General features: G+C 43.2%; 1 protein-coding gene across 1 annotated transcript in view; it reads left to right on the top strand.

Moving 5' to 3' along the window:
• Syn1 (Syntrophin-like 1) overlaps nucleotides 1–14,704 on the top strand; it is a 45,520-nt gene that overhangs the window by 29,853 nt on the left and 963 nt on the right. Inside the window, exons 2-5 of the mRNA XM_065304232.1 lie at nucleotides 6,098–6,286; nucleotides 13,403–13,605; nucleotides 13,811–14,147; nucleotides 14,467–14,648. Of these exons, the coding sequence (XP_065160304.1) occupies nucleotides 6,098–6,286; nucleotides 13,403–13,605; nucleotides 13,811–14,147; nucleotides 14,467–14,648 (911 nt within the window). The remainder of the gene's footprint in view (nucleotides 1–6,097; nucleotides 6,287–13,402; nucleotides 13,606–13,810; nucleotides 14,148–14,466; nucleotides 14,649–14,704) is intronic.

Genomic DNA, 14,704 nt, shown 5'->3' with positions numbered 1-14,704 from the left:
TTTCCAAATGTTCGAAGCGTTCAAATGTTTAAATCTGGCTGCCACGCACGCCCACTCCGCCCATACAAACGCTCAGCCGGAATATATCAATACGCATGGTTTTTATCGTTATTTTTTTACGTGTAGTGCGCAAGTGTGTGCATTTTTTAGCATTTTTAGCGTTTGTACATTTGCAATTGATTAACAACTCGCTGTACGCATGAGTTGTGCTTTTATTTTTCAACGTCTATGTTTTTTGGCAACTATTTGCAACTGCATTGGATTTATTCTCATTTATCAATAATTATTTACGGTTAGATTTTTTATAAATCACTCGAAAATCGGTATTTTATTACCACGTCATGCAAAATTTGCTTTTTAATATTTTCAATTATAAATTTTCACTTCTAAGGTAGTAAAACAGTAAAAATATTTGTTTTATTAATTTTACTTAGCCTTTAACTAGAAACTGCGTCTATAACTACATCATTTATCCGTAAACACGTGAAAAATGATAAAAATGAAAATATTGAGCCAATAGAGAATAAGAAGAATGTTGAGTCGTGAGTACGGACGAGTCACGCATTTAATAATAGCGTCTATGGCGCTGGCGCCTCCACCATATAGTAAATCGTGCTGCAGTTGTGTCTCTGCATCCGCAACCAGAAAAGAAAACTTTTCAAATTCCTCTCTACTCATCCACAGACACATTGACACACATCCACTACATATTATCAAAATTGCTCAAAGCAATGTTGCGATGCCTGGCAAAAGCTCCACGGACACAGTTCTCTCGGCCTCTGGTGGTAATCGTGACATGAGTATTAATAAATTTGAGACGTGCGCCGGCGTTTCAGGGTTAACCGCAGTCGTAACGCGATCGCATGGAAAAATCCTGCGGTCCCTCGTCACGCTCCTTTCACACGGCGCGGCGCGTCTCGGTCGGCAACTTTGCGCGTTTGCGTTTAATTTTCTTTTTTTGCGCCCCGGTTTGCACAACTCGGCCGCGTATACATAGCGTCGTTCTACTTACTTTCCCTCGGCGGCGACGATGATTCCACTTTTACTCCACTTTTTACTTTACTTTATCTCTGCTATCCGCGCGATTTGAGATAAAGTTAGATTTTATCTCGTTTTGAACGTAGCAAATTAATTTTGTAAGATTTTAAAAGTTTTGGGGATTCAATGTGCGCAATCAAGTACAAGACTTACTTTCGATTAATTCGTCAAGTTTCTAGAGTATGCTAATTATGTAAACGTGTAATATCAGTATGCGTATTAGCAAATTACATCTGAAAGTCATACAATACAACAAAAACAAAATCAGTAGTGAAAAGTTTGCTAGTTGACTGTATCCGACAGCCACAAAAGATATTAATTTTAAAGTATCCGTTGTTTCTGCTATTGGTTGGAAAATTCGCACATTATGAACGGTGATAGATTTATTGCATTTTTGCATTTGCGTGCACAACTTTTCGATGTGGTTATGGTTTCCACGAAGTAAAATACTACCAAACTTGTGATTTATTCGCTACCAAAATGAAACACATTTTTGTTGGTTTGATTTTGTTTCAATGTTTTGCAAAATGAAAAATGCGCAAATCCACCAGTTTTACAGCATGTTAATATTACTTTTTCAGCTATTTATTTAGTAATACTCTCTATTTAACCAAAAACAGATCAGCATATCCTTTGTACAACTAAATATGTGAACGTTAAACACATGTCATTTGAAATAATAGATTTATCTGCTATTCAAACGAACCATTAACTATCAGTAAACACATCAGAGTAAATTTGGTATTAAAATTTTAATACGATGTTAGCATACATTCCGTTGTATAAATAATAAATCATACACTATTATACTAACCGGACAGAAATGTGTTTTAGCACTTAATAATAGCTTCATTATCTATCTACACTAGCAATCTAAGTTTTTTCACACATAAAGCTGTAGCTATACTATAAATATGCCATAAATGTTACTCATTACACAGCGAACAGAAAAAAGGCTAGGTTATAATGACAATATAATTAAAAAGTCGAACGCGTTAACATCACATCAAAACGAATACGATGCGTGCGCTTGCGCGTTGGTGAATACGCGCGGGCTCATTGTGAGCTCATTGTTGTCAACGTTTAATGAGCTTAATGAGCTTTCGCATGCGAGTCGGTGGGTCCGGGCATAATGGCATGGAAGATAATGCTTCATCGCGCGCGCACGCCATCGCAATCGAATTCGACGTCGTTTTAATTACCATTTATGTTCGTATCGCGCGATATTACATGCATAGCAATGAAATAGATACTTCTATTCATAGAATAAGTTTCAGTCTAGCATAGATACCAGGAAGTACAACCATTACAGTCATCACTCGCACGTGACATTTAATTCTATTGTGTAAGCTGCAAATATTTTATGTAATAGATATTTATGATATTTATTTCATTGATTATCAAATTATCTTTATTTGAAAACACAAATTTGCAAAAACGTAATGTTCTGTGAAATATAAATAAACTCGCTATCTACCCACGAACGTATACAAATACGTGGAAATGTTTCCCCATCGAGAATGCCCAAATTAACCAGCATCCAGCCCACAATGCGACATAATAATTCATTCCTAAACATCCAGCCCTCATCGCCGTGGATACACACAACAAATAAAACCGGTGTTCGGGCTTGTGCGCGCGCAAAAAAAAAACTCGAAAATAATTCCGTTTCGTTTGAATTACAGCACTCATCGTGCATCGCTTTTCATACTTTTTGCACATTTCACGTTCCATTCGCGGACGTGCAACGAGATCGTGTAAAACGCTTGCACACATTTTTTTCACGGTAAACCTATTACGCGTTTTGTTGTTCGGCGCCGTTATTAGTCCGGCGTGAGCGCGCGGGAAATTGAATATAATGAAGTGGCGCCAAATGGGAAATGCTCAAGCTCGGAAAACACGATTCTTCCCTAATGTTTAAATATCATCAGAACAGCGCCGCGCGCGCCCACACATTGTTCGATACTTTTGTTGTGTGTGGGTGTTACGCGACACAAACAACAAAAATTGCCGTGATTAATTAACGTTCAACAGGATGCCGAAATACACTCGTGAGCGGTCCAATACACAAGGACTACGAGGACACGACATAGAGACGATGAGGAATGTATGTTGTTCGGCGAGCGAGCGCGTACATCGCGTACGAGTGGCGCCTGTCCTGTCGAATTCGACCGACTACAAACTGAAGTGCCTGCGTCGAAGGGTGGAGTTTAATAAATTAACTTGCCGTCAAAGTGATTGACCACGGTCGACAGCTATCAGCAAATAGTCGATTTACTTTTCTAGGAATACACTCGGGGCGTAAAACATGCGTCACAATCGTAAACATTAAATAACAAAAAATAACATTTCTGAAACAAGAATTTTCATTGCATAGCCAGTGAAGTAAAAGTATGGTGGATAATGAAAAAAAGTAAAATAACTAGTACTAAAACTTTAACCGCACTTTATATTATGACGACACAATTTAGTAATTGCCCGTGGCACGACAACTTTGACTTTTTGAAGTGAAACTTTTAACGACGCTAGTGAATCTGAGCAAGCTTGAATAAATTAAGAAACAGTTTCGGGAAAGTAAAGTTTGAATTTTAAATTATACGAAATCAATTTGTGAAAAATTGCAGTTAATTAATTTAGTAAGTTTGATGGACAGTGTTGGGGTGGTGCACTCTGCTGCATGGATATATTTAAATCTGTCGAAACAACGTGTAAAATACAGAAAAGCTAGAAATGTGCGGAAGCAGCGAACGATGAAAGCCACGAGCAAGTGGATGTGGCACCGCCGCATATTATTCCCATCCGTTCGGCAAGCGGGAGTTTGGTGCATAAACTATCCCGGGGAGCAGCCAAGTGAGCGCGCGCTTTGTGTGTGCGACAAACCGCATAATGGGAACCTAAAGTCGAAGATTATTCGCAAACCGAAAACCCGAGGACGTTTGGTTCGGCGGCAGCGGCAGTGGCATGGTAGGCGACGCAACAAACTCGAATTTCAATTTTCAACGTTCATTCCGTTCGTACGGCGTTTGCCGACATTGTTCAAACACACCGAACGACCGACACGTCGTTTGTACTTCGCAAACATGCGATCACTTGTCGTTTCGCGCCGACGGAGAAGCGGCAAAGGTTTACGTCGGCACCAATGTGTGCGAGAGATGGAGGTGGGGGCAGCAAACGTGGGGTGGTTATCAGTCTTTTCAAGTAGCGCCAAACGACCCACGAGCAGGTCGGTTAAAAAGAGGAAATTTACACACTCAATAAACACAAACATTAAACCGGAACGCGCGCGCGGTCGAATGGGGAAATGGAATGAAAGAGCCGCGCGCCACGCCGACCTACGGATCAGAACTTGCGTCGCGAACCGAAAACGGAAACCCGAAACTATTTCATTCCTTCGTCCTTCGGGCCTCCGTCTCCGCTCACACACATCATTCGCCGAGTACCTTTTTATGCCTTCATGTTTTAGTGACCGCGTTGCCTGCTTTCCGCTCCGGCTCGTCCCCGGCGTCCTTTTTGAGTGGTAGTTATGCCTATAAAACAAAAGAAAACACATTTGACGTCGTTTGTTTTGAAATTGCCTTCGCATCCATCCACACCAGCTGAAGCCGGGTAAATTACGAGATGGGAAACGGACGGATTTCATAACACTAAACTAAAACTAAATTAGTAATGGGGTCTCTTTTGCTATCCCGAGTGCGTATATCTTGGTCCATCATGCCATCGCGGCATGACGAGCCAGCTAACTAACTCCGCACAGATATGAGACGCTTCGCGAGCGACGACAACAACAGACAGCGAGACACATCCGTGTGTAAACAAACAAGAGGTACGACCGAGAGATAACAATGGAGATTATGTAAAATATAATCGTTTATTATCCGACGAGACAACGAGACGGTTTGTTCTAGCTCTAGCTCTTCGACTGCCGACGCTGCAAAGCCATGAAGAGACAAAACGTAAAGTTTACTATTAATTATACCTCGAGCAGAAAGCCTTTCTGTTTTGGCGCATTCAAATTAAGAACAGCCGGCAGCCATACTCTTGCCCAAACAGCAGTGGCACCACAGGTCGATTGTATACATATGACATAATTGTTTTGTGAAAATTAAAACAAATTTGTTCAAAATATATATTTCTCCTAGTTGTCAAGTATATCCTGCTTTAAGCCGCTTTATTGTTTCCGAATTATTTCTCCCAATAAAAGCACAGCCTTGTTTTCTGATGCTTAAATAAAGATCCTTCGAAATTAAAACATTCTAACGTAATATTTTCCATCTAGCGGCCCCAAAAGCTCTTCCACACAACTTAATATATATTTAGAGAGAGGTTAGTGCCGGGCGCTGGAATTTCGGTTATTAATCTCAATTATAGTCGCCTTCCTCCTCAGTCCGTAATGGTAATGGGCGAGGAAGTATTTCTTAATTAAAATAAATTCGTAAGAAGGATTCATCTAATGTTTCCGACGCCAACGCCATTTCCAACTATAATAGGGTTGGCGAAGTAAGACATCCACTGATGTGGAAGGTAACTTCTCTTCGAAGACCCAATCTGGTGTTAGGTAGAGAGGTGTGAGAGGGAACTTTGCGTGAGTACGCGTCGTGTGCTTTTTGCATGTTTTAACATAACGTTTCAATACTGTTTCGTCCTCTAGACCGTTGTCGTCTGGTAGGTACAAGGAGAGCGTGTTAATTGATTGCTTTCGGTTCTTGATCCTTGTGCCCGGCTACTCTTTGGGGGGTTTCCCTCAGGTTTCGGACATATCCGAACTTGAGTTGAGAAGCACATTATGTAGCGAGCGACGCCAAAAGGGCCGACATGATGGCAGATCAATTATGGGACGTAAATGCCTGTGTGTGTATGGGTGTAAAGCAGGCGTTGTGCTGCACCGCGCCAGGTCACCTAATGGCGGCTGATAAGTTTATCGAATAGAGTGCCTGTGCGAACAACAAATTGAAGCGCACACCCTACGCGTTCTTGTGTGCTGTGTGTCTATTATGATATGAATGTGTGTGCGGTTAGGATATACGATGGTCGTAACTGATTTCTGTTTTGAATTTTGCAGTGAAATACCTGAGGGAAGTGACGCCATACTTTCGCAAGGCGAGTATCATCTCCGAGGTCGGCTGGGAGCTGCAGCGTGGGTTCTTGTCCTGTGCGCCGCCGGCGGTCCGATCGCCCCAGAGGGCCGACACGCGATATCTGCCGCTGCAGCTGTGTCACTTGGCTCGCAATTTTCGATATCCCGATCCCGGTGAGTGGTTTTTATATCTATATTTACTTTATTTTTACGCTGCTGCGGGGGACTATAAAAGCAGTTCGGAATTGAATCTCGCCGAGCTTGAGCAAATATTTAAGACAAAATTACTACTTGTGCCCTTATATTGATTTTATTTCATAGAAAACATTTTTCTACTGAGATTATTATTAACTGCGAAATCTTTCAACTTTCTTGGAAATCAGTCAATTGTTCTTTTCTCAATGCGAAATTCATAGGGGAGAATTCACGGCAAGAGTTTGCACATCGGAATGCATAAAATAGTAGTACCCTCTTCTGAGATGAGATGTATATTTCGAGTTAACAATGTAAAATTTATTCAACTTGCTCGAGATTGAAGTGCCTCTCAAAAAGTTCGAATGCGTTCGCAATATCGAAAATACACGCTTCACTTTCTTCTACTTATATCAATTTCAATTTTTCTTTCCGTACCACTGTACATTACATGCAAATTAATTTTCGAATTTTGTGATAAGCTTAAAATGACAACAAAAAAACTTTGTTTGCCAAGCGTGCCCGACAAAAAAGGGCAAAACTCGTAAAAGTTTAATTAGTCGAGTGTGCGCTAACAACTAGAGCACACATCCCAGGGCCGACTCGCGAGTATAAGCGCATTTTACATATTCAATTCGCATATGAATTTTAATGTCGCGCACCGTTCGTGCGAACGCCAGCCAGCCAGGTTAGAGGCGAGCGCGTCGAACGCGTGTATCTGTTTTCTCGACGCTCTACAACGCGACTCGCCCGCCAAGAGAGGACGAAGGGCGGATCGATAACAAGTGTGTCGCGAAATGCACGCGGCATGCCGCGCCGGGTGCTTTCAGCGGGCGCGGGAGCGCTTCGTGACTCCGAACTCTCTCCTGCTTGACACTTGTAAAAGTTGCACTCGAGGCGAACTCCCCCGCATATACCCACACATACACATTTACACATGGTGCGCAGGATTGTGTCGTCGCGTTGTTGCTCTCATTGCCTGGCTTTTCGTCTTCTTCGAATACATATATTTATTATGAGCGCGAGTTATGTGACAATATGGAAAGGACTGTTGGACAATTTCATACAGAGCTTACTGGCAAACATTCGTAAATTTAGTTCTACAGTCGTTTGTCGTCTTTAGCAAGGATTTGCCGGTATTGATTCTGACAATTTTCCACACTTTGCAAAAGTCCGTCGATGTTTTGCAATAAGACCACACAAGCTATAAAGCTAAACTTATGGGAAATTAAGGGAAAATATACGCCTCGGCCTGTGCGCCCGACGCCTTCGCAGGCTCGCTAAAGCGAAAAGTGTGCTGGTGACGACGCTTTCGAGACTTTATGCCTTCACAAATTTGCTCCATTTCCATACATTCTCCTCCGGCGCTCTTGCGGAGTCGTCTATAGAAATCCATACCTAGAAGGACGGCCGCGTCGTGTAATATGTGAATGCATGTAACCCATATATCGCTGTGCTCGGGAGTTTTCCGCCGGCGCGTACAAGTCTGCCGCTCTTCGCGCACAAATTTCGCCTGAATGCGAGCGAATCGCTCGCTTCGTGCACACACGACGCTTTTCTCTCCCGTCGAGCTCCGCCCGCGAACCGCTTTACGTTACGTTAACGTTCAGGTTTCGACAGCGAGAAAGCGCGCTGCGCATCGATCCGAACACAATACATTATCGTGTGTAAAGTTTTGTTCCATTATGCGTGTGCCGTCGTGTTCTTCGACGTTCAGGCCGCGATGCGACGCGAAATAACGCGCTTTTAGGTATATCCGACAAACAAGCGAAGAGATGCTCCTAATGGAGGAGGATGTCTTGCATAGCTGTCAAATACAAATTTCAGCGGTTTAAATGCGTAAATTTCAGGGAAATTTTGATGCGATGGTAGTTAAAACTTAGGGTGCAAAGCTATAATTCGAAAACAAACACATAAATATATTGCCTCCGATTGAGGGAGCGATTACACAGTCAAGGCACTGAAAAGTAGTTTACCAACACCATAAAAGCATGCAACAAATTATAGTGGTAAAAGATTTATTGTGGCATCGATCCCCGCATGACTAATGCATTATTATCACCGCTACCGTAATTCACGTCGCGCGAGCGGCGGCAACCGGTGTGGCGTTAGCAGTCGCTCGGTTTGCATAATGCGTTCCACGCATACCACAAACCGCACCGATATACAAATGTGATTGATTCGCCACGCGCCAATTCTAATTGCACTATGCAATATTGTACCGCATTATTACATCTAAACGCGACGTGTAAAACTGGCACTTATTCAATGCACGCCCCGTGAGTGTGATTAACTTGCGCGTTTTTAGCGGGGTAATTAATTGTTTAATTAATTCACCACACCCACGCACAACGCATTCGTCGGCGCAAGGTAGCTGGAAAACTTTATTGAGATAGATAAAGTTTGAAAGTTGTAAAGTTGGTGCTTTAAACTTTTAAAATGCACAGACGCACTCGGCTTCCGGTTACGTTTTGACAATGTGTCTGTTTAAACCCCACGAGCTGAACTCGTAACGAGTGTATTAAATGTGTAAGTAAGTTTAAATATTCGCAAAGTTACAGTAGTTTTTAACGCTGAAAACTTATTCGTTATCATTTGGTACAATATTTAAAATGTCATTAGAAATTCCGCTTTCGGAAGGAATTCGATTTTCTCACTCCACCGCTAAATATTCATGTGGGCCGCACACCAGATTAATATGTCAGAATGTGGTTGAACATTATTTCGTCGGCGTTCAAACGATATTCGCATTTTTTCATGTTTCATGCATGGAGGCGTTTAGCGTAGGTGGCATTAAACCCGAAACCTCTTTTGCGTGCGGAATACGAAATTTTCTTTTAATATCCGCTTCGATAAGGGCCTAATCTCGGCGCGGCGCATAATCCTAGCCTCTTCTTATATCTTCACATCCGGGCAGAAGGGGCCTCTTTGGAAAAATCCTCGCAACAAACGCGGCGCCGACGAGCAACTTTCCCCCGGACGCCATTTTATAAATATGCAACACACATATTGCAACGTTCCGCTTCGTTTATCCTGCTTTAAAGGTTTTAAACGCGCCTTGTTGGCGATTTGACTGCTCGTCTGAATATTCACGCGGATTTCATCCCGCTGAAAAACAAGAGCAGTCGCAGTGAGCTGAAGAAATTTGCCGCTTCTAGGCAACCAACCCCGGCTACTCCAAGAACAGCGGCAATGGTTATGTCTACGGGTCCTTCGTGTTAAATATAACGCTTAATTGTTTCGTGTTTTTTGTGCGCGCCGACTTCGTTATTTCTTTTCTCCGCCTGCCAGCGCCCGCTCATTGTTTGCAATGTTAATTAAGATTAAATTCCGTGGGCGGCCGGCGCTGAAACAACGCCAGTGTCTTCTTCACCTTGTCGCTTCGGTACAAAGGCAGGCGAGTTGGCTGTAGGAAATGTAAAATAATTTTTCTTGTTTCGCTCGCCCGACGCCAAACGCAATATAATGGGACACGACGCCCGTGAGACAATGGCGTTCGTTATTTGTTTTCTTTTCTGTTTCCTGGGTCACACTCGCCCTGCGGAGAGGACGACACCGAAAATGCCAACGTAAAGCTTCTGGCCACTTAGCACGATTACAACTTTGTTTAAAATAATGTTCGCTTAGACCGAAGAAGAACCGTGGCTGGAAAGACAATTACGCGTTTCAATTGGGTCTTTATGTTGTGTCGGAGGCAATGACTTAACCAGCCGGTTGTCCCAGTTTTCCCCACGGTGCATTTAGTTAATTTAAAGACGAATGAATTAAAAAGGCACGCGGAACAAAGGGAAACCTAAGAAATCGTGTGACATATTTCAAAGGAACGCGAATTACGCAGAATTTGTTTACATGTAACAGGATTACTATTGCACTATGCATGCTTTGTGTTTAGATTTTCCGTTTGGGAAAGTTCCCGACGCATTCAGAGATAGTTTCGTAATTAACATTTTGTTTGTGACCGTATGTATGAGTCCATGTTGCACAGCGACTATCTGGCTACTTCAAAATGCATCAAGTAATATTCGAGCTCATCCGGCGTGCAAATATTGTTGCGATATATTTGGTACGTTTTGCATATTAACGCTGAATGCACCTGAAATTCGTGTATAAACTATGGAATTTATGGAAAACGTCGTCGGTGCGCGCGCGCACGATTAAAATTCAAACAAAAACTTAAATAGCAAATGCGTCGGTGCGGAAGAGATTGGAAAATTTAGTTTTGCTCTCACAGCCCGGTCTCGCCTAAACTCCGAAACTCCGCAGACGCATGACTTACTTTAATACGTATTTGATTTACAAAAAGCCATTAAAAGCAACGCAGAGCAAAGTTTGCGCGTTCGCTTCGAATGCAGGTGTAGGCTTTTAATAATTCAAATTCATGTGCAAAGTATGAAAAGTACGTCAAAGTGTATAATCTCGTCATAGATGTCGAAGCTTTTCACATTCTGTCCGTCTGATAGGCACTTGAAGTCTATCAAAGTTTGACGCTAAGTAATTTCCGGTCAATGCCAGTTTTGCGTTCCTCTTTTAGGATAAAATATCATAGTTTGCCGGATCGCTAAATTGATAATACAAATCGACGCGGTCGAGAAAAAGCAATGTGATCCCGTCTCGTCCTCTTATATCATCACATGTCGTCATGTTCGTATGTCGCTCAATCTAAAATGATACCGACGGCGTGCGCGGGTGGCGTAATGCGCGCCGATTTGTTGACAACAGCCGAGAGCGGCAAGAAATCACAAGCGCTGCAAGAAAATCTTGTCAGTCACGTACGTTGGGTTTTCGTGTCAAGCGGGCTGTAAAACATATCCGCGCGGTTCGTACGACTTATGAGTGCGCGGCACCGCATCGCGAACACACCAAATCCCAGGATAACTATATTATGAACGGGAAAAACAACTCAATTTAGAACGAACACATTGGTTGGTGCGGCCAACCGGCGTTATTAAGCAGGTGACACTGTTTTTAACCTTTGCGGACTCCCGACAGTGATACTTATGGATTTCGTCTCCACCCCTCTTATCCCCAAACGGCGACCAGGAAAATGGAATGATTAATGTTGGTTATGGAGGCGGGAAAACTGGAGGAGGTTGTACGCAACGAGAAAAAAAACGTCGTTTGGCATCACGGCGTTTCCGGGGCCTTTTGCACGCCGCACGCCGTTGTCGGCAGTTTGCTTCCACCGAATGCGCGGCACACCATTGTTTTAATTGTCGCAGGCCGCCGAGGCCGACACTGGTCCCGAGGTGATTTATCGTCAGCTGCAAAAAGGAACGTGCCGTGCCCTGGCAGTGTGTGACAAACGCACACGAGTAGCGCGCGAGGGAAAAAACCGCCATCAGTGCGCGAGAGCTGAGAATGCAAAAGGAAAAAACGTCATAGAGATATCGCAATGGGTGACACACACGAATGGTGCAAACGGACAAAGTGACAGGACGAAGAATGAGCGGATGGAAAGCCAATTAAAAGTTTGTCGAATCCATCAAATGAGAAGGCGACGGCGGCGCAAGACTGCGCGAAATTTCGGTGCCCAAATTTAAAAAGACGTTCTTTGTATTTGTAAAAGAGCATCTGCGGAGTTATTGGACCGGATAAAACGCGACGAGCGAACGCTCTTCTTTTGCTTGCCAACAGAAGCCGGATGGGATTTAATTTGGCCTTTGACTCGCGATATTATATCTTGTCTTCGGCGCTGCCATCGCGCTGAATTATGAAATCTTATTACGTCTCGCATTAGCTACATATTTTTGTGGCACACTCAATGTATTTCAACAAACCACTATTCTTTTGTGTGAGCGCTGAAATTGGATTATAGCTTTATAACGGATGCATTCAAGCGGCATGAAATAATGTGGTAATCTCTCTTCAAAGAATTTCGTTAATGCAAACTCCAATGCAGCATAATATCGAAAGAATCCATTCCATCCAGCAGGCAGCGCATTCTACGTACATTATCGCGATTATTTCCAGCGCATGCAGGACGAACCTTTGCGCGCAATGTCAGACCGCTCACCTCAAAAATTACTTGACAAGAGCGCACGCTAGATTGGCAAGAGCGGTATGAAAGGGCGCAATTAAATTACGCTCGTGAGACGAGTGCGCGACGCTCGGTATTTTAGTGTGATTGCTTTCGTACGATTGGTTTACTCGTTTTCGCTCGCTAATACCACTTACTTACATCTCGCACCGGTGTTTTGATACAATACCTGAGCCGGTTGATATTGATTCCGATATCGCTAGCATTGTGCCTCACGCTTGTGTGTACACCCGAGGGTATGATTCGATTGAATTAAGCTAGCGGAAACTATCGTAGCCATCACAGCTGGGCACAATTACATCGAGTAAGGATTTCATAAATGTTTTCATACCGCAAATGAAAAGTTGATCCAAGCCCATACTCGAAAACACTACGGTTATTGGTTATTTTGGTTTTACTGAATGGGTATTTAAGCAACAACTTTAACACCAATTCAATAATCAAACTAATCAATACGTTATTGATATCAAACTGAAATATTGCACATTGTCTATTTTTAAAGCTTATTTTACCGCTGGGTTTCCAGTATTTAATGAGAAAATTTTTAGACAAAACCTCAACTTTTATTTCCACCATAAAAGTCACATAAAAAGTTGCGCCGGCGGAAACAAACATAATGATAAAGAAAGTTGGGCGACTTCATAAAAATCACTTCCGCTTGATGCCTTCGCCCATTTTGTCTCGCCCACCATCAGGCTTGTCTTTTTTTGTCAGCGCTCGCTGGCGGTCGGCGTTGTCCTACAAAGCCTTACAACTCTTATACAACTGTATTAAACGAAATGAATCCTTGAAAGTTTTCGTAATTAATTTCGCAATTTTTTCGCGTTGCGTCATTCCGTCGTCCATCCATACTAGACGTAACAGCTGGACGCATTTTTATTAGATTTTAGTTTTACAACGCAAACACAAAGTTGCCATTTTAGTGCGCGATGGCAAAAGCGCTTAAGTTAACTAATCGGGAGCGGGGTGGTCGTGTCGGCGCGGGCGAGCGATGAGCCATCACCAATGTTAGCCACTTGATTAAGGGTGATTGATGACGTTTTGTTTTTTGTGTGTTACAGAAGGTCGAGTGCTGGAGCTGCATTCACCGGACGCGGTGCATAGCTGCGTCCTGCGAGCGGCTGATCCGGGCGAGGCAACCGCGTGGTTCAACACGCTGCATTCGGCGTTAGCAGGACTCACGACAGCAGCCCTACATGAAGCAGCGAGGGCTATTCCCGACCTTCGACATATCGGATGGCTGGTGCGCAGGCCACGCTTAGAGGTTTGTATCACTTCTTAAAGATGATCAAATATAAAGGAATCCAGAATAAATTAATTTAAAAATCAGAAAGGGTCAAAGAAATAAAAAAAGGGTCCCAAAGGTTGCGAAAATACTGTTTCTGTTTGATTTTATTTTATCAAATCAAATTTTGTGAATAAAGTAATTACCTTGTACTGCCCACTCAAATAAATTTGATCTTTTACAGAACAACATGTCCAGTTCGGAGAGCAGTGAAGATATGGACAGATGGCATTCGATCTTTGGCGCCGTCACCGACAGCGAGTTACGATTGTATGAAAGCGCACCCTGGTCGGGGGATGCGTGGCGAGCGCCCGCCGAGGCGTACTCACTGATTGCGACGCGATTAGTCGGCTCCGGCAAACGGGCGGATTTGCCAGAGTTCAGCATACGCTGCGCCACTGCCGACGGCGTGATAACGCACAGCTTGCGGGCGGAAACGCATCGGGATTTGGCCGGATGGGCGAAAGCTTTGGTCAACGGAAGTCACGCCAGCGCCGTTACGCAACGCGAACTCGTTTGCAGTGAGTAGCAATATTTTAAAGCTTTGCTTTCAAAAATCCATGTACGAATTCCGTTTACATGTGTTCAACATGAGGCTAATCCAAGCGTTCAATTACGCTCAGTTTCAAGTAATCTTCTCTAATATACCAACACAAAGTGTCATAATAAACGTTGCTGTTGCTGACTATTATTAGACATTAATGTATCAATAGTGGTCGTTTTGGAATTATGGCGACTGCCAATGGAATCACACAAGCTGGAAACGAATCAACATTCGAATTAAGCTTGTTAACGATTGTGCTGTGAGAGTTGCTAACGTGTTGCGTATGCTTGTTGCAGGATGCTCGTGGAAGGGAAGGCCGGCGCAATTAGTTATTCATTATGAAAATGGATTCACACTTCTCGAAGCCGGAACTGGCTCCAGGACGCTTTGGAGATTCCCGTTCGACCGATTACGGAACTCGTCGGACGATGGAAGGCGAATGTTATTTTTGGATTTCGGTGGAGAGGATAGCGACATTGTAAGCTAACTTATATTAACAATTTTTCTAAAACCTGGATTACATTCATTGTGTTG

Source organism: Atheta coriaria, unplaced genomic scaffold (assembly GCF_025399875.1).
Source record: "Atheta coriaria isolate IRGN ID8LTWV9N9 unplaced genomic scaffold, Caltech_Dcor_3.1 hic_scaffold_6_pilon, whole genome shotgun sequence".
NCBI classification, from domain to species: Eukaryota; Metazoa; Arthropoda; class Insecta; order Coleoptera; family Staphylinidae; genus Dalotia; species Dalotia coriaria.
Note: the sequence above shows the minus strand (reverse complement) of the source record. Positions and strands in the feature narration are given on the sequence as shown.